Source organism: Spea bombifrons, chromosome 11 (assembly GCF_027358695.1).
Source record: "Spea bombifrons isolate aSpeBom1 chromosome 11, aSpeBom1.2.pri, whole genome shotgun sequence".
NCBI classification, from domain to species: Eukaryota; Metazoa; Chordata; class Amphibia; order Anura; family Pelobatidae; genus Spea; species Spea bombifrons.
In genome coordinates this window covers 32,742,731-32,763,138 of record NC_071097.1, presented here as the reverse complement: position 1 = coordinate 32,763,138, position 20,408 = coordinate 32,742,731, and the positions used below count along the sequence as shown (strand labels likewise).

The 20,408-nt window shown below is 39.5% G+C and overlaps 1 protein-coding gene across 5 annotated transcripts in view; it reads left to right on the top strand.

Moving 5' to 3' along the window:
- The window catches only part of MYOF (myoferlin), a 59,159-nt gene that overhangs the window by 27,174 nt on the left and 11,577 nt on the right, over window positions 1–20,408 (top strand). For 2 of the 5 annotated variants that reach the window (XM_053450958.1, XM_053450962.1), the window contains 24 exons: window positions 684–722; window positions 1,809–1,933; window positions 2,851–2,964; window positions 4,181–4,358; window positions 4,648–4,772; window positions 5,367–5,473; window positions 5,841–6,033; window positions 6,410–6,565; window positions 6,748–6,879; window positions 7,690–7,853; window positions 8,573–8,687; window positions 8,974–9,079; window positions 9,540–9,682; window positions 10,027–10,197; window positions 10,623–10,734; window positions 11,272–11,349; window positions 12,343–12,524; window positions 12,617–12,775; window positions 13,322–13,420; window positions 13,508–13,669; window positions 14,102–14,267; window positions 15,027–15,103; window positions 17,623–17,691; window positions 20,164–20,262. In XM_053450958.1, the coding sequence (XP_053306933.1) occupies window positions 684–722; window positions 1,809–1,933; window positions 2,851–2,964; window positions 4,181–4,358; window positions 4,648–4,772; window positions 5,367–5,473; window positions 5,841–6,033; window positions 6,410–6,565; window positions 6,748–6,879; window positions 7,690–7,853; window positions 8,573–8,687; window positions 8,974–9,079; window positions 9,540–9,682; window positions 10,027–10,197; window positions 10,623–10,734; window positions 11,272–11,349; window positions 12,343–12,524; window positions 12,617–12,775; window positions 13,322–13,420; window positions 13,508–13,669; window positions 14,102–14,267; window positions 15,027–15,103; window positions 17,623–17,691; window positions 20,164–20,262 (3,071 nt within the window). Of the gene's footprint in view, window positions 1–683; window positions 723–1,808; window positions 1,934–2,850; window positions 2,965–4,180; window positions 4,359–4,647; window positions 4,773–5,366; window positions 5,474–5,840; window positions 6,034–6,409; window positions 6,566–6,747; window positions 6,880–7,689; window positions 7,854–8,572; window positions 8,688–8,973; window positions 9,080–9,539; window positions 9,683–10,026; window positions 10,198–10,622; window positions 10,735–11,271; window positions 11,350–12,342; window positions 12,525–12,616; window positions 12,776–13,321; window positions 13,421–13,507; window positions 13,670–14,101; window positions 14,268–15,026; window positions 15,104–17,622; window positions 17,692–18,466; window positions 18,479–20,163; window positions 20,263–20,408 lie in introns of all 5 variants that reach the window. The other 3 variants (XM_053450960.1, XM_053450961.1, XM_053450959.1) reach the window with 3 other exon arrangements.

The window sequence follows — 20,408 nt, the reverse complement described above, 5'->3', positions numbered from 1 at the left end:
ACCATTGAAGAAGATCTGTAAGAACTGGTATGATAGATATGCCATAGCCTAGAGAGAGTAACACAGTAGGGTGACCACCATCTAGGTATTTATTACTCTAGGAGGGGAGAGACTCTGGAAGTATAAGATTGAGAAGGTCCAAGCCTAACTTCAGTCAAGTGGTCCAGAGAAAGCCTGGCATTTGTTGGTGGTCCTTGGACCCTTATATTAAGTCCACAGTCTATGATTAAACAAACTGTTAATTTATTTCTTTTAATGACATCGCTTTCATTCCCTCCAATCAGTTTGTGCTGTGATTCAGCTCATGCTTTGGCTGTGAGAGCCTAGCTTGGCTCCGGCATGGCTCTGTGACTTATACATGCAAATGTTGACCCCAGCTTTATAAATCATCCCCGCAAAATATATCATGCCTTATCAAAAAAAATGACTTGTCTTTGTTTAATTTTCATCTACTTGGTGAGCAATGGTTTCGTGATGCTTAAAAAAAAATCTTTGTCCGACCCCTGCCAGTTGAGTTTGTACGCAGACTTAATCGCAATTCGCCGTAGTAGTCCTACTTCCAAAAAGATGAGTTACTATATTCCGGAGTTGGTTTGTTTGTTTGCTTGTTTGTTTGTTTGTTTGTATATTGTTTCTATTCCAAATCAAATGTAATGATTAACTGTTCTCTTTTTATAATATAGAATCTGACTCTACGGGAGTTGGGTCTTCAGCATTGGAAGGTGTATATCGTGGTGTGTTTTGATTCAGTATTCCACTGCCCAAACTGTAACCCCATCGTTATCTCTCCAGCAATAACATACCTAGAATATATAATTATATATATTATAACAGTTTGTTTTATATTTCGATGGGCAAATGGTTTTGGCACTGGAGAGCGCATGTTGAGACCGTTCTGCATGGGATTTGGGTGTGCTGCTATTCTCTTATTGTGTCTGTTGTGTCTTTGTAGAGTAGACATTATCTGAGTAATAAAGGACGCTTTACGTGGATTTAAGTAAAGGGCATTAGGTGACTCATCTTTCTCTCTTGTCTCTACCTGTTTTGCCGGAATTTGGTTGAACAATAAAGCTGTTCAAACGCTGCCAGACGACTACCTCCTCTTCCGCTTTTCACTTTTCATTACAAACTTCTTTGGATTATCTTCTCTTGGACCAGTAGGGCAGTATCCATTTTTGTATTCACTAACGGCCAAATGGTACCGCACTAAGATCCAAGAATTCTAGTGTTTGGCTTATTTGTTGTTGTCCATCATGGAGACAAAACTCCTGAGCTATTGGAAGAACCCCAGAGGAGCGAAGATGGTACCTACCCCATCACCCCATCGTGTATTAAGGGCGCTTTCGTCTATCTTGCTTTTACTGATTGTGTGTTTTTCCTGAAATCTAGTAAAACCTTTTTTTGTTGTTGTTTTTTTGTTAACACCAACGCAACACATTCTGCGCATGAGTTTGCTCTAATAATGAAATGTTTTAATATTAGACTAACCATGCCTGGCTATATAACAGACACCAGCGTCACTCCTTGGAGCAAAAATTCTCTAACGCTCAACGTGAACTCCCTAATAACATCAATAACAATAACCATCCCGCGTTGCTTCAAACGGCACCGCGCACCCTTCTGGTGCGCAAAGGGTTAACCCACTCTGAAAAGAGACCAATTTATTTCAGTAGAGGGCTTTAAAAATCAGAACATTTTTTGTTCTTTATTAGAAAAGCAGTATTTTTTTAGCCACCTACAGAATATTTGGTCTCTTTTCCTTGCGGTTCGTTAGTTGTGCTAATGATGATCTGTCTCTTTGTAATTAGGCATTACTGACAAGCAAGAAGTCGGGTTTTTACCAACTTTCGGACCTTGTTACCTAAATCTCTATGGAAGTCCGAGAGAATACACCGGTTTCCCGGACCCTTATGACGACTTGAACTTTGGGAAGGTAACTTTTGGGGTTTTAGGTGCTAGTAGCTCATTTGCTTAGAATTCCTGTCTTTAGGAAATAATACTTTTCAATCCCGTTGCTAACGGCTCATACACCGGTACTAGAAAATGTATCTGAATCTATACGTTCTCGGTTTGCAGGATTCCGAGAAATATTCTCCCAATCGTATTTAGTTACTAAGCTGGTTACTAAGTTTAAAAAACATTTCTACCCCATGACGTCACTATGCAGAATTAATGACCAAGCCCTGAATAATGAATAGTTCATGTAGGAGGTCATCGCTGATTTAACTATGCATTGTCTAAAATAGATATGGGTTTTCTTACTAGAATCGACTTTATCTGCCAAAGTTACTGAAAAGAGAAAAACAAGTTACTTTTAGTATCCAATTTAGTGGTCCCTAAATTAAAAATAACATGATTTTTTCTATTGCTGCCAGTGTATAATTTATTAACCCCTTAAGGACAATGGGCAGTCCCAAAACCCATTGAAAACAATGCATTTTGAGCCCGTACATGTACGGGCTTTGTCGTTAAGGGGTTAAGTCTTTATGAGATTTAGAAACATATCTATCAATACGTATGAGAAGGTTTGGGAAACTTTGACATTTTCTAGTACTAAAAATAATTTTGATTCTAATTTTAATAATTAGTACTCAAAGTAGGAAAACTAGGTTTAGAAAACATATATTATATTTATTATTTTATACAATAGATTGTAAGCTCGAAAAAGCGGAACCCTCTTCTCCTTTTGTGCCAATATGTCTTAATGTTTGAATATTATAATTGTAATTTTAAATTCTTTAAATATTGTCATTGTTCACTATTGTAACAACACTAGAAAATTCCTTCTGTAACAACCCACAAACAGTATATAATAAGTGTGTGTGCCCCCCAATATTGTTTACTTTTCAGGGCGAAGGGGTCTCGTATAGAGGAAGGATCTTGGTTGAACTCATTACTAAACTCGATGGCACTCCTTCCAAGAAGATTGAGCCTATTCCAAGTGATGACCTTCTTGTGGTCGAGGTATAAAATGCTACAATAAATAGTTACTTTATATCAGTCAGGTAATTGTTTCTTGATGACGATAGGCTGATCTTACTGCCAATTGCTACATTTTTTTCATTGTTTATTTTCTTGCTGAACATTAGCGGCTCTCCTACCAAAAATAGAGTTTACGTGATCAACGGAGCATGAAAGCTACGAAACACACACTACTATTCAAAAGTTTGGGGATCGCTAATCTGTTTTCATGGAAAACAAGGAGGTTTCTGTCTGTAACATAATTTTAAAAGTGTTTTCTAACGATCAATTAGCCTTTTAAACTTAAACTTGGATCATTGAACACAACGTGCCATTGGAACACAGGAGTGATGGGAGTGATAAAGGGCCATTGGAACACAGGAGTGATGGGAGTGATAAAGTGCCATTGGAACACGGGAGTGATGGGAGTGATAAAGGGCCATTGGAACACGGGAGTGATGGGAGTGATAAAGGGCCATTGGAACACGGGAGTGATGGGAGTGATAAAGGGCCATTGGAACACGGGAGTGATGGGAGTGATAAAGGGCCATTGGAATACAGGAGTGATGGGAGTGATAAAGGGCCATTGGGACACGGGAGTGATGGGAGTGATAAAGGGCCATTGGAACACAGGAGTGATGGGAGTGATAAAGGGCCATTGGAACACGGGAGTGATGGGAGTGATAAAGGGCCATTGGAACACAGGAGTGATGGGAGTGATAAAGGGCCATAGGGACACAGGAGTGATAGGAGTGATAAAGGGCCTTTGGAACACAGGAGTGATGGGAGTGATAAAGGGCCATTGGAACACAGGAGTGATGGGAGTGATAAAGGGTCTTTGGAACACAGGAGTGATAAAGGTCTCTGTATGCCTATGAAGAGATTCCATTAAAAATCAGCCATTTCCAGTTACAATAGTCACTTACAACATTTACCCCATCTGTGCTGAATTTCTGATCCGTTTCATGTTATCTTAATGGACAAAATTTCCTTTTCTTTCAGGAAAAGGACATTTCTAAGTGACCCCAAACTTTTGGACAGTAGTAAATATTAACATATATGAAAGTTAGATTAACGCGCTATACGATTGTTATATGAAGAATAAAGAAAGTGAAGAAATGTAGCCTTTTTTTATGTAGACAGCTATTAACAGCTGGAATTACATTTGCGGTTGAGCTAGAATAGAATATTCATTAAAACGCAAAATGTCGTTTCTTAGAAATATCAGCGCAGGAGGAAGTTCAGCCTGTGTGCCGTCTTCCACGCGGCCACCATGCTGCAAGACGTGGGGGAAGCCCTGCAGTTTGAAGTTAGTATCGGAAACTATGGAAATAAATTTGACAGCACTTGCAAGCCGCTCGCATCGACGACACAGTACAGCCGTGCGGTGTTCGACGGTACGTATTTAGCGGCGATTTATTGATCGGCGATCTGGAATTATAGAGACGGCGAAGGTAAAATTCTAGCGGCAAAGAGAAATGGGAATAATTTCAGTAATTTGTTATTTGTTTATACCTTCTCCATTATTTATATATATATATATATATATATATATATATATATTTAATAATATAATAGTAATTTTAATTATAATTTTTTTTTTATTTTATTTTTTTTTGTTGGTACAGCACATTCTTTAAAAATTAAATAGAAAATGTTACTTTTTTTTTTTTTTTTTACATATAGGAAACTACTATTACTACCTCCCGTGGTCATCCAAAAAACCCGTGGTAACACTAACGTCCAGCTGGGAGGACATCAGTCATCGGATGGATGTTGTCAACATTCTACTGTCCATAAAAGATCGTCTGGTAAGCAGTTAGAGTTTCCCCTCCGAGAAGCCCAAACGTTTGTGTGCCATCATATGGAGGGGTCACGCTAGTTTTAGTATATTTCAGGCACAGGCTCTCCCCGCAGGGGTGGAAGAGATCTCTTGCAGAATAATTGTTTTGACAATTAATTAAAGGAACGTTGTCCCCTAATTAGTTTATCATATATAGAATACTTTATGGGTGAGGTTGTTGAGTCAGCTGGACTGACTCAAAACCTAGGTAACGGCGCTATGGAAACTGCTGGCGCTCTGTTAGTTTAAATGTAAAGTAAAATAACCTAAAAGGGCCATGGGTTGGTAGGGGGCACTTCCCCGGGTCGGTGCCCCTCATGAATAAATCTTAGTTGACCCTATGGCGAAAAGATGTCCCTGCCGTAAAACACTGAAAATTATAATAGAAAATGTCAGGTCAGTGATACCCAGAATAAATAGGGGCATATAATAGCAGCTCCTAAAAGATTATATGTTTCAAAAAGGTGGCGTTATATTTTGTATTCACCTAATTTTAAGGCTAACATTTTATTTTAAATTAGCGTTTGGTAATTAATTGAGGCTTTTTGATACTTTTCTGCAGCAAAACAACATATCTGCCCTTAAATCTGCAATAGAGGCAAAGCTTCCTGATACCCGATTGGCTGACATCTGGCTTAGGTTAATTGATCAGCTTATTGAGGATATAGTGTAAGTATCTTTTTATTGTATTTTCTTTGGGCTAATCCTACCGAGAGATGTTGACCTATTATATACCAATAGCTCTTTTTTATTGCAATTTAATTTGTGGCCACAGGGGGCAGTATAGCTTAATATTCAGCGCAGCATCGTTTCGACTGGATACAAGTTATCTTTGTGACTTCTCTATGGTTACTCATTGTTTCTTTTAATCTGTATATGTTGGACAGGACTGACCAAGATGCGGTGATTAAGGCGTTTGTATTATCTAGCCCCCCCATGTTGCCATTATGTACTGGTAATTGCCGGCGGTTATCCATCGATGCCCCTCCATGATGTTTCCCATTTGCTGACGTTTGCCCAATGTTCTAACGTGCAGGAAACCACTGCCTTCCATGGAAGGGAAGGCTAATGTAACCATGCTGGACATACAGCTGGAAAAGCTGAGGAAAAGCTCTCTGAGACTCATCGGGGAGTCGGCGGTCAAAATGCGGGGGGAGGCCACCGACGTGAAAGCAACTCTGCCAGAGATCGAAGACTGGTGCGAAAGAATACAGCAACTTTCCGAAGAGGTCGGTACCCTGCGCGGAACAGACATCGCTGCCTCTTCATGAGACTAACAAATGACATAATTATAGTCATCAACTCCGTAACGAGTCATATGAGAATGTTAGAAGACCAATTGAGAAGTTCAAATTGGAATTTGTTGAAAATAACCTTAAAATTGTTGATGACCCCCCCCTATTTTCCAGCCTTTTTTGAGAATAATTGCATTTAAAGGGGAATGTTATATTAACTCTTGAGACACTGGTTAGTGCTAGCTGGATGAGGGCTTCCCTAAACATGATGTTGCTGGTCTCTCTTCTCCTGATCTTGATATTATTTTATGAAGTGCTGCGAACGTGGTTGCCGTTATATGAATAAAAGATGATGATGATAATGTTTCAGCCTCAAAACTGCATGCCGGATGTAATCATCTGGATGATTCGAGCAGAGAAGAGGTTGGCGTACGCTCGCGTCCCGGCCCACCAGGTTCTCTATTCCACCACAAGCCCGGAAGCTTGCGGCAAATACTGCGGAAAGACGCAGACCATCTATTTACAGGTACGCGGAACTGAGGACTTACTTGCTTGGAAGTTACTTTAAAAGACCAGTCTAGTCCCCAAAATTGTATTTATTTAATGCATGTTGGAGTCACTTTGGCTATTGAAGTCCTTGCCACCCAGCTTTGTGGCAAAGTGGATATGGTAACAATTGTCTTTTGAATGATTATTTCTTCATTCTAGTATCCGCTTGATAAAAATAACGGCATCAAGATCCCAGCTCAGCTGAGGGTGAATATATGGCTGGGATTGTCTGCCGTCGAAGGCAAGTTTAACAGCTACGCCGAAGGAACTTTCAGCGTTTTTGCAGAAATGGTACGTTTGGAGCGTTCTCATATTATCCTTACTTTCCAAAAACATGTATAGAAGTTCTTTTATTTAGTGAAGTCTTAAGGTTTCAAGCCAAACGTCCCTTGAGGCAATGTGGGGTAAGTCTAAAAAAGTTTTTTTTACAACAGAATTTTAAAAAGGGTCCAGATAATGAATGCAGAAAATCCTAGCAGGACAAAAAAAAGTGGAAAAATGTATTTAAAAAGTATTGTTCAATGGCCGCCTCGTGATTTACCAAAGTTCGGGAAATAGGTTTGTTTTTTTTAGCACATGCTTTTCTTGAGAAATATCATAGTTATTGAAACATTATTGTTACGGCAGCAAAGGCTATGCCTGTGTGTTCTCATATGTTACATGACCATGCTTGGGAACTTTTGGGCTCCGGTTAACTGGAGTCTACCCTTGCGGGACATGGCCAGGACTAGCTGCTGACATCGCGGGCTAGAGCCTATAAGCACTAGGGGCCCTGAGCCTATAAGCAGCAAGGCTAGGGATCCGAACAATCAGTAACCACCCTATGTAAGCAGTTTTATCTATCTATTATTATTATTTACTTTTTTATATAGCGCCATCGTATTCCGTAGCGCTGTACAAAGGATAGGGCTGCAGGGGAAATTATTCTTGGAGGAAGTGTAACGGTTTAGAGTTCCTGACCAGCGCCGGTTTTTTTAGCTGATGTAACCTAAAGGAAAAATATTTAATACGGGTCTCCTCGTAATATCCGTCTAACAATCCGTCTGCGCTGTCGTTCAATGCTTGATCCAATCTAAATGTAATTGGGTTTTCTTCCACCAGTATGAAAACCAAGCCCAGATGTTTGGGAAGTGGGGCACCACGGGACTGCTCAAGAGACCCAAATTTTCCGACGTCACGGGGTCAATCAAACTGAAACAAGAAAGCTTCCTGCCTCCAAAGGGGTGGGAATGGGAGGGCGACTGGGACGTGGACCCCGAACGGAGGTAACGGCTGACTAAATGCCATGGACTGTATATAATATTTGCTGGTGCGGATGTGGAGGGCCGGTCTTGGGCAGAGAGGACGCCGCCTGCTGATCTGTGTTGCGGTTGTGTTAACAGATGTATTCATTTGTTCATTTTGGAGATTTTCTCATAGTAACAAATTTTACAGGTTTGTGTCAATCCTTAATTGTTTTCAAAGCAGATCGGGATACATCGCCCCTCTTTATAATAGTGAATGCGATACGAGACCCCCCTGGAATGTTCGTTTCATTACTTTTTGTGACCACAAGATGGCAGCAAATTAAAAGATCCCGGAACTAATACGGTCGAAATTGTTTTACATTTTTGTTTTTTGTTTTTGACTCCTAGCTGCCGGAGTGGTGATAATCGATGGGTTTTTATAGATCTGTACTAAAGGGAAGCTAGTATCCCATTTTTCCCCCCTTTTTTTTTTAAGTTACTAAAAAGTGATTCTTTTTGAGTTTTCTGATGTTACTGAAAGCAATGGAGAGACTACGCAACCTGAAAGGTGTTTGCAGTGTGAATGTAAAAAGAAGGTTTAATAAAATCCGCTCAATCGTCAGACATATATTACTTTCTCTATCAGGACATTATATATTTTAAAAAAAATAAAAAAAATTCTGTATAATTTAATATATATTTCTAGATTATGTCGTATTATATATTATATTTTTCTCTCTCCGGTCTGGTTTCTATAGTTTATTGACAGAAGCAGACGCTGGCCACAGCGAGTTTACAGATGAAGTATATCAAAACGAAAGCCGATATCCCGGCGGCGAATGGAAACAGGCAGACGAGCCGTACACCGATGCCGTAAGAAATCAAAAATACAATTACTGTCCCTCACTGATTTAATTATACTTTCTCCAGGGCCGGCTCCGACCTTCTTACAGTAAAAGCTCATAGGGATCGGAACTTCATATTGCAGAGCACTATGTTAACCCGAAATATACCAATTTATTAAATACCCCCCAATGCTGTGTCCCGGTTCTTGGCGTCACATGAACTTTTTTTTTTTTCTTTTAACATAAATGTTCAGATTATGAAAAAAAATAGCTAACGTTCTTCAAATGATGAAACCTGACCTCTTTCCTTTTAGAACGGAGAGAAGAGTTCCTCGCCCGGTGAGATCGATTGCCCTTACGGATGGCTTTGGGAGGACGACGCGTGGATTTACGATATAAACCGAGCCGTGGATGAAAAAGGTACAGTCAGTCCACGCTTATAGTAGTTTTATTATTTTATACCGTAATTTATAGAGGAAAAAAACTGAATTCACTACAGGCTCGGCATTAATAAATAGACGATATAATTCATATCTCACACTTTAAACTCAATACGTATATCCAGGTTATTCCGTAGAATCTATTCACTAAGATGGAGTTTGCAGGAGAGTTGCAGTTTCAGCTCACTGACTGCGCCGAGTGGGTTTGGATGGCCCTGTATAAAGCATATTTCAATCGGTGAGATGTACATTAACTAACTGTACATTACCAAGAGGCATCTTAGCCCTTCCCGCAGAGAAAGGTGACCCTTTATAATCCATGGAGTAATTCAGGGCGTAGAATCCCCGACTGTCCTGTCGACTCCTTCCTTCCTGAAGGTAGATTTTGTTTTCTTTGGGACGTTTGCTGGACTGTGACTGAGAACGTGTTTCTGCTGTAGGCTGGGAATACGGGATCACAATTCCCCCAGACAACAAACCCAAATCCTGGGTGGCGTCTGAGAAGATGTATCATACGCACAGGCGTCGGAGACTGGTTCGAAAGAGGAGGAAGGACCCCACCGTCTCCTCTTCCACCACCAAGGTGAGAGATGGTCCGCAGACATTTAAATGCACAGATGGTGGATATGCAGCCGAGGTTCTACAAGAGCTCACAAGTGGGGTGCAAAAGCAGATGCTGAGGTGGAACGGGGGAAAAAAGTGACTGACCAAGAAAATTCTGGACCAAAAGTCTGTTTTGGCAAAAATATTTGTAGGGTAGAAAGTCTAAGCTTTAACAGGGACCGCATTGGATTATTCACAGGCACGAAATGGTTAACGAACGCTTTTATAACTCTCCAGCCAGTTACAAGTCTATCTTCTCGATTTGGGGCAAAACTCCAGTATTTATGACAAGTAATTTGAATAATTTTTTTTTATCACGCGTAGGCGCTATCCGTTCAGGACCGGGAAGGATGGGAATACGCTTCTCTCATAGGCTGGAAGTTTCACGTGAAGGAACGCAGCTCCGATACGTTCCGCCGGAGGCGATGGAGAAGAAAAATGGCCCCTTCGGATAGGCTTGGGGCAGCCGCCATCTTCAAGCTGGAGGGAGCTCTTGTAAGTTTTAAAAAGACACCACCTTCTTATATTTTATTACTTTTATATTTGAGTTGATATATTCCATATTTCAAAATGTATTTTTGCAACTACAGAGGAAAGCGCTGGCCTTCAGTAAGCAGAATGTATGTAGCCATACTGGTCTAAGAGAAGGTGATGCATTTTATCAGACCGTCATCAAAAAAGATTTAGTCTTGTAAGCATTTGGAGATGTGGAGATGTCTCTTGCCATCCTGAGAACATCTTGAAAACTTGTAAAACATATTTTTGCCACTAGAGGGCACTATTGAAACACTTCTCACAAATTGCTTCTTAAACAGAACATTTTTTTGTTGGTTTTTTTTCATAGTGTTTTGGGGTTTTTTTCCTGATAAAAGCCTAGTATGGTTTTTATTGGGTGTGAAAATGCGTTTCCTTATGTTTAGGGAGCAGATACAAGTGCAGATGATGAAGAAAAGAAAAGTTCAGAGAAGGGGAAAGAATCGGCGACCGCTATCTTTGGGGCGAATACCCCCATTGTCTCTTGTACCTTTGGAAGTAAGTGAGGCTTCTAGAATTAAACTAATGATATATGGTGATAATAATAATATTTATTATACTTTTGTATAATAACCCTTCCAAACAATGTTTGCCCTGTCCAAACATTTTAAGCCCAGAGCATCAGTCGAAGTTTTTTATTTTTTATTTTTTTTTAACATTTAACATAGAATTTTACTTATTATTATAAACTAAACATAGAATCTGACGGCAGATAAGAACCATTCAGCCCAGTAAAGATTAAGAGACGTTTATATTTTAACAGTTCCAATGTCTGGATTTTTTTTTTTTGATTATTTTATTTGCACGCTCAGTAAGAAAATCAATCCACATTCTATTGATAAAAAAAAAAGAGAAAATATAATAAAAAATGGAAAAACAAATATTTTTTTTCTCTCTCTCTCTCCAAGTGTTAAACAAAAGATTGTATGGATCCATAGCCTGAGTGACTGCATCATATCATGCCACATTTTGGTTGCAGCATAACTTATTCTTAAGTAAATGAAGCAAAGAGCTATTCGTTTTATTTTTTTGCAGAAGTCTATAACTACCACCTGCGCTGCTACCTCTATCAAGCCAGGGGTCTCATCGCCTTGGATAAAGACAGCTTTTCCGGTAAGGAACAATAACTTTTATTTTTTTTAATTTAAAAACTGCTTTTTAGAAATTGTAGTGTATGAAAAGCCTATAAAAAAAAAATATGAAACAATAAAAAATAAAAATAAAAAAAATATATATATACATACAGTACAATATATGACATTAACTGCCGTGCTATTTGTCCTTTAAAAAAATAATTAAAAAAATAAAATTAATTATTGTACCTCAACCTTTGAAGCTACAGCAATCTGTGATTAACGCTCTGATAACATTTATTGTGTAATTTGTAAACACCCCCCCCCCACGTAAGGTTCCTAGTGACATTGCTAGGTTTAAGTTTTACTTTTAGCCTTAGGAGGTTTTCACATGACCTAAAAATAACCTTTTTAAATCCCCTCCAGCACCGAGCAATGGCAATTTGTACAGGAAATGTTAATACACGTGATCTGATAGCTTCTTTTCTTTTTTTTTTCCCCCCATTCTTGCCGCTTTTTCTTTGAGAGATAAAGTTGATTTACAGGCTCAACTAACAGTAGGCCAGAAAACGCTTTCATCATTTTCACGAGGGGGGGGGCGGCTAAGGTAGTCATAAATAAGCAAATCTAAGATGTGCCAAAGCCGGTAGAATTTATTGTCCAATAACAACCGGAAAGATCTGTCTTAGTACTTGGGGAAGCGAGGGGGTTCTGGCCAAGGGCGCTCCGTCTCCAAAAAGTAAAGCAATAACGTAAAATGGTCATTTCTGAAGTTTTGTATAACGCCGGTGAAGTTTGTCCTGATGTTGCCATCAAATATCTGGGCCTTTGGCACACCTGGCAAGGGTCTCTATGTGGTTTAAGGGGTTATCCTGGCAATGGCTGCCCAACAATGTTTAGGCCGCATTGATTTGGCTCTGGCTGCTTTTGTGTATTGAACATGTTCTCGATGGTACCTTTTTTTTTATTTCTGAGTTGTGTATATATTTTAACTTTTTTCTTTTATTTTTATTTGAAAACTCCTTCTTTTTAGACCCCTATGCTCATGTTTCCTTCCTTCACCGAAGCAAGACCACAGAGATCATCCATTCAACCCTTAACCCGACATGGGACCAAACACTTATATTCAACGAAATAGAAATCTATGGAGACCCGCAAACTATTGCACAGAACCCTCCCAACGTGGTCATCGAGATATTTGATAACGACCAAGTGGTACGTGCGACGCTTTGCATCAAACCGATACCGAGTCTTCTCTGCTCATTGTCAGGCCAGGTTTATTTATCTGCTTATTCCGTTCCTATCAGGGAAAAGACGAATTTCTCGGCAGAAGTACATGCGCGCCCATGGTGAAACTGAACCCCGAGGTCGATGTAACGCCGAAGCTTTTCTGGCATCCGGTGATGAACGCGAATCAGCACTGCGGGGACGTTCTCGTTGCTGCTGAACTCATTCTCCGTGATAAGGTCTGAATTTAGTTGATGTGTTGGATGGATGAGGCTCAATAATTTGCGATTCAACAAGAGAAGCTAGATGGGGAGAAACAGGAGGGTCCCAAGACCTTCTACTCACAACCAACACTTCTTCTGAGATATTGATAAAGACAGAGCGGTCTATTCACTAAAGAGGGGAGTTTACTTTTATCTCGCTTTACGTTATGAATAGCCGTCCCTACCGAGCTTCTGCCGCAAGAATAGCTTGGCTGGCTACGTATAAAGCATATTTAACCCCTTAAGGACAATGGGTTGTCCTTAAACCTATTAAAAGCAATGCATTGTGAGCCTGTACGTGTACGGGCTTTGTCATGAAGGGGTTAAATTGAGATTTCTTGAAAGTCTTCTAGGTTGCTGAGCTACCGCTCCTGGTTCTTGTGATCTCTACCTGCTGTTTTGATTAGCCTTTCTAAAATAATGTTAGGTTATCGCCGGTGGATAAATATTATTTTAAATTATTCTTTAAAATTGGGCAAGGAGTAACATTAATCAGACGTTTTTGTTTCTGCGCTGACTTAGGAGGGATCCAATTTGCCGATTCTTCCGTCCCAGAGAGCTCCAAAGCTTTACATGGTGCCCCAGGGAATCCGTCCGGTGGTTCAGCTCACTGCCATTGAGGTAAAAATACATGGCGGCTGAGCGGCGTTGCCTTCAAGCAGAAGCGGCGGAAGCAAAAATAACGACTAAGCTTTTTCCCTTTGACAGATCCTCACTTGGGGTTTACGTAACATGAAAAGTTACCAAATGGCGTCGGTGACTTCCCCCAATCTTATCGTGGAATGCGGTGGAGAAATTGTGCAGTCGGCGGTGATCAAGAACCTTAAGAAGACTCCAAACTTCCAAAGTTCTATCCTCTTCATGAAAGTGGTACTGACACAATTCTATGTGTGATACTATCGTGACGCGCTCGTCGTATGGATTTTAGCGATTCAAAATACACCCGGTGGGGGGGAAATATTAAGTATCTAAGCACCTATGTGTTTGAAACTCAGCCCCGCCGGTAAATCTTATGTTAGAATAAAAAGCCTTCCTACAAACTGATTTACGACCAAAATTTAAATATATCTACATTCGGAATATTTTCTGGATCAAAGAGCTGCAGTCGGAAAGTGGAAGAAATACTCGCATGAGCAAAATTGGGAAAAAAATACAATATTAGAGTTTGATTATAATGTAGAACTGGTTTATTTTTTTTTTTTTAAGCTTTGTGTCAATTGTCTCGCCAGTCTCTAATTTTTCCCAATATCGATATAAATTTGACCGCTCAGCGCCAATGATGATATTATCTCACCGCTCCAGCTTCTGCCAAAGGAAGAAATGTATGCGCCACCCATAATCATCAAAGTCGTAGACAACCGGCCCTTTGGGAGGAAGCCGGTGGTCGGCCAGTGCACGATCGACGCGCTCGAGGAATTCCGCTGCGACCCGTACGCTACGAAGCAAGATGAGGCACCAGAGATGAGAGGTAACCTCAAATAGAAGAAATTAAAGAACACGTTACCGGCACTAAAATCCCAAATTCCAAATATATACATTGACAGAAATGAGACTTATGATGGGGAAAATGGATGGGTTTAATAGATTTCACCAGTTTAACCCTTAAACCATGGGCGGTCCCTAAACCCATTGAAAACAATGCATTTTGAGCCCGTACATGTACGGACCTTGTCAGTAAGGGGTTAATAGGGAGACCGAACCAAAAAGAGGACAAATTATCAGTTCAAATCAAAACCATATATTGATTTCATCATAGATAATTTGTTCTTTTTTTTAATTAAATATGACTGTTTTTAAATTATATTTATATATCATATATTTATTAAGACGATGGCTTTTTCTGGAATCCGCCCGGATCATGTCTTCCCATCTTCCCAGTCAATGGACTCCTATCGATTTTTAATGTGTAAACGTCACAGCATCCCAGGTCAGGATTTCTCCTGCATTTAGGGAAAACAGATCATTTAAGATATTTGTATTTCAGTGAATTCTGCTGAAATAAAAAAAGGAAAAAATATTTGCATTTTGAATCGTTTTGGTTGCTCTTTTATTTATTATACGCAACCTTCTAGCACTTGGTGGACTGTACCTCGCTTCAGCCTGTTGCTGGTTATCGGCGTGATGGGAGTTGCAGGTTATATCATTAGAAGTAATGGTGGTATACGATAGGAGATGAGTGAATTTCTCAGTATTCTCGTTACCAATATAAGTTCTGTGCTTGTTTTAGTGGCGCTGCTGGCCTCGGCACCTTCCCGCGATGTAATCATTGAGGTTGAGGACACCAAACCGTTACTAGCAAATCAGGTAACGCATTATATTATTTTCCTTTGCGTTCGTTTGACATAAGCTCTTAAAGGTCCATTTAAATATAGAAATATGGAATGGCCGGGCCCGGGCTGGCCAGTGGGTGCCCACCCCGCCCCCCCGGGTACCTTCATTGTCACTTCATATAGGAGTTATGCATCAAGAGCCGTTTTGGTGCAAAGTGGTGAAAGTGGCGCAAAAACCAGAGCAAAAATATAACGCTCTTGCTGATGGCACCGTTTTTAATGATTTCACCTTTTTTTATACACCAGAGGTCTCCAAAAGGTAGCTTGGGAGAGGAGTTGGGTGAAAACTTTCACTCATATAAAAATGGCAGAAAGGAACAATTTCCACCAATGTAGAAACTCGCTTGGAAATATATATTTTTTCTTACGGCAATCATTTGCATTGAAAGTCTCCCAACGCTGCGTCATGTGACTATTTGCGACGTCTCCTGCGTCATGTGACTATTTGCGACGTCTCCTGCGTCATGTGACTGTTTGCGACGTCTCAATGCGGCCCAGTTTTGGGAAAAGCGACACACTCGATCTAGAGGAGAGGGCCGGCGTATCCATCTATTCAACTACCCCTCTGATAGAAAATATGAAAGAACACAAAAAAACCTTTATCTTCTGAGCTTACATTTTTCAATATATTTTCAGAGTAGTCCTAATTCTGATAATTTGGAGACCCCGGTTTGCTTCCAATTCAGCTTTAATGTTTTTAGCCATTTCCAGAGGTTTTTACAATTGTAAAATATACATATCTGATGACGGGATGGCCCTGACGACCGGCCTGGATCCCACCTTAATACACAATATCAGTGCTAATGATCCGATTCCCAGGACCCTGGACCTGCCATGTGACATACGGGGCAAATGCCTAGCGGGCAACCAGCCGATAGCCCCCCATACATACCTTTTCTCCAGCGCCAAAAGGGGTCCTGCATTCTTTATAAATATGAAAATAAAAAATTTACAGCCGGTGGCCTTAAACTGCTTTTTTTATCTCGAGTCCGACCCTGATTATGTCTTTAGCTGAAAACATCCAATACTCCAGCAAAGTTGCAATTCCTTATTTTGTTCACGAAGGTATAAAATTGACTATAATTGTAAATAAAGATTTTTTTTTTGTCGTTTTCTACTTAATGTATATCCGATTCTCAGGTTCTGTTTGCACATAGGCAGGCTTTTAACCCCTTAATGACAAAGCCCGTACATGTTTTCAATGGGTTTAGGCACCGCCCATTGTCCTTAAGGGGTTAAACAAGACAGACGTGTTGCTATAGTAGTAGTGCTTAAGTAGTCTTTGCAATCAGTGTATTGAAAAGAAATAAAAAGGAAGCTTGCATACCTCCCAACCGTCCTGTGTTGGTAGCAGTCCTGATATTCAAGGTGAATGGAGCCTCAATGGCCAACCGCTATCCCTGCCGCTAGCCAAGTCCCGAGTCCACCCTCGGGTGGGGGGGGGGGTATGCAATGTACTGAAATGCTATTTGTTCAGTAGGGGTAACAAAAATGTATCCTGATATCTGACTTTGCAGAGCTCCCAGACACTCAGTGTAATAAGCATAGCCAAGATGTGTATCCGCTCACGTACCTGGTTTATTCTCACCTGGTGGCCAGAATTCACTTTTTGTTTTCTTTTCTTATCCAACATTCGAACCCAAAGCTCATCCCGCACCATGTCGCCCGATTATATGTCTATACAAAGGGAATTCCCATTAAATTATTAATTGGAAGCATTGTTTAATAAAAGTGCTTTAAACACGTTGTGTAGTTCTGTTTCAAAAAAATGCCCTTTTTTTTAAATTAAATATCACATTTTGATAGCTGTACATGTCAGTCACATGTTAAAGCTCTGTTATAGTATGTTGCTCGTCTAGATCAGGGGTAGGCAATCTTCGGCTCTCCAGATGTTGTGAACTACATTTCCCTTGATGCTTTGCCAGTATTATGACTGTAAGAGCATTATGGGAGATGTAGTCCACAACATCATGAGAGCCGAAAATTGCCTACCCCTGGTCTAGATCATATTGGAAAAGGGCTCTAGAGGTTTGAGTCAGGACTTTTGAATGCCAACTTTGAAGATCTAAGAATTAATGGCGGGATCTGCAATTTGTTTACTGTACCTAGCGATAAAAATGATAAAATGATTTAAACTATTAATATTATATGCGTTATAATTGTTATATTTTTCTCCCTGATTTCAGAAAAACGCAGTATGGTTTATTTGCAGCAACCCCTTGTTATTTGAATAATTACATTTTACGAAGTTATTCCATTAAAAGTAGCAAAGATTCACTTCCATTAGAATAATCTGCCGCATCGTAATGGAATTGCAGTTTAATAGGGCATAATTTATTATGAAAAATATAACGCTTTTCCCCCTTATGTAAAGCACAAAAACTACTATGTAGACTCTCCTCCCATCCCAACATAGAAGAAAAACATAAAAAAAAAAAACCACACACAACAGGTTTATCCTACAAATTTCACAAATTATGTTCCAATTTCCAGTTATTAAGCAGTATGTCAACAGCAGTCGGAAAAATGACATCACCAACCACCGTGCATGTATGTATGTATGTCGCGTGACCTCACCTCACCTGACCTGTCTGGCCAATAGAGCCTCTTCTCGGTTCTTCAGTGGTGGGATTTTGGAGTGACTTTGTTTCCGAATAAGACGTGATTACAACAATTTGTTTTTTTTGAGCCCCCCCCAAAATTGTCCCCCCCCCAAAAAAACCAAAATCAATCATTTTTGATGTCTAAACAAAGCATATTGTAAAAATTATCACAATATGCTTGTATTTCACTTTAATTAAAATCAAATCTTCATCAGAAATTCTCTTTTTGAAATTTAGAAATTTGTCTTAATTTTTTTAATTTTTTTAGAAATTTTCAATGATCTCTCCAAAATCTTGTTGCGTCGGAATATCCATATATGCGTATATATATTTCAAAATAAAACACAAGCCACGGGGATCGGACTAAGAAATCCTGTATCACGCACGTGGCTTAAATGGGTTTCCTAATTCAGATTTTATTTTGAATGGTCATATACTTTTTCTATTTTTATTTTCATTAATTTTTTTTTCACAACAGACATTTATTACATACTAAAAAAATGGTAAAAAAAATAAAAAAAATTAATTATCCTGATGGTAAAAGTGTAAAAAAAAAAAAAAAAAAAAAATATTTCTGTTTTTTAGTATGTAATAAACCGAACACTAACCTTCATTATTTGTTGCCTTGAAGTAATTTTATGTTTTCAGCCAGATAAATCCTTTTTTTTCCAAATACTAACAAGTTGTTCTGTTACTTTTATTTTTGGCTCGGTTCCTTTTTTTGATGAAAACAGCTTCAAGAAAAGGTAAGAAAAAAAAATTCAAATTCTTATATGGAGCTTAAACGATGTCTTAAGAAATCCAAATGATGTTTTTTTAAAAAAAAAAAAAACTATTTATTAGAACATAATATTATTGAAAGAAAGCCTGTTCCTAATCATTTTTAACTATTTTTTTACATAATTTTTTTTCTTTTTTAAATTATATTATGATTATATTATAACAGCCCTAAAAGTTACTAGAATGTGTATAGAAACACCAGGAAATTTGCTTGTAAATTTATTTCTGTATACTTAATAATAGCATAAAAAACATAACGCTACCTAAAAAATGGTGGGGGAAACCAAAAGAAATTCTTGCCTGAGGTTCCATTTGGTCTAGAACCCGCCCCGAAGCATATAGAGATGCCTCGTGAGATAAGGTTTGGTGGTTTGACGCAGAGCAGACTAGATGTACCGAAACTTATGGTTTTTATCGACCATCTCTGTTTTTTTCGGAGAAAACCTTGTGCTTGCACTCATATAGAGAGGTGAAAATATTCCCTAATATTAAGCAGTATAGGCCAAAAAAATTAAGGCCCTTAAAGTACCTCCAATTTAAGGTCTTGCTGATAAATATTCATATGAAAGAAAGCAGAGCTGATTTTTTTCCATCAATTGCAAGGAATTTCACGTTTTGGCCGCCATTCAGAGCTTCTGAGTCTGTTTTCCGTGGCTTAGGACACACGATCCAAAAAAATAGAAATTTCAAGTGTATCTTTTTTTCAGCAAAGGGGGTTGAGGACAGGCAGGCTGGCCAAGTAGTTCTTATCGTTTCGTCGGCTCTCAGATTTCTGTCGATTACTGAGAAATTTGTGCTAATTTTGTGCAGAGTCTTGGAAATTTTCTTAAACCCATCTTGGTGATAAAGGGTAGCCAGCCTCTGAAATTACATCTGTTTGTCAACTACAACTACAGTGAGTTGGCCAAGCAAATAAGACGCCGCCTTTGGTCGATGGTGATAGATTTTATTGGGTCTAGGGTGGTGTTTCCAGGGGGGGGCACTCTCGAGCATTCATGCTACTGCTGAAGAGGACGGTTACAGAGGAGATCTCTGATCTCCCCAACCGGCCCATATACACCACCATACCCATAGACTCCGTTGGAAATGCCATTAGGCATCCTATCCAGGCGCTTCATTGGAGGATGTAAAATGCGGAGTGGGTGGCTGAGGGATCTGCCATGGAGCAGGCCTAGGTAAGCGCCAGAGGTAAATGGGTCTCTGCCAACTTTGAAGGTTATCTTGTTCTACATCTTCGTCTATGATGGTCCAATAATACGCATCACCTTCTACCAAATGCTTGGTCTTCTCTCGCGCCAATATGGCGATATCCATTCTCCAGACGGGATTTTTAGGTCAACAACCAATTGGCTACGATTGCTATAGATTGCATGATCCCCTGCGACATCAGTTTGTAGCGTTTGTATTATATCCACCTATATATGTGTATTGATATTTTGGGAGTAATTATGTCCAATACCTTAATGTACAGGCTGGTGGCATCTTAAGCGTTTTTTTTCAGTTCAACATAAAACACTCGTTTTTAGTATTAACAATCTATTTTTTTTGTTTTTTAACTTTACTGCTAACGCATAAGAATATACACGGCTGTTAGGGTGTCCTGCTGACAGATATGCTTTTAGGGTCTAAGAGATCATTTTTATTTCCTTAGGAGGAAGAGATTGTCGACTGGTGGAGCAAATATTACGCTTCAACAGGAGAGCATGAGAAATGTGGGCAGTACATACAGAAGGGCTATGACACGCTGAAGGTGGGTCGTAACACGGCGCTTGCTTTACGGTAAATGCATGTGAAGTTCCCAGGGCTAGATTTGCTCACTGCCTGCCCCTTTAAATCTAATGAGATTAGCCCATCCCCCCATATGTAGCTTGCTCCACCTCTTTCCACCTCCCACGA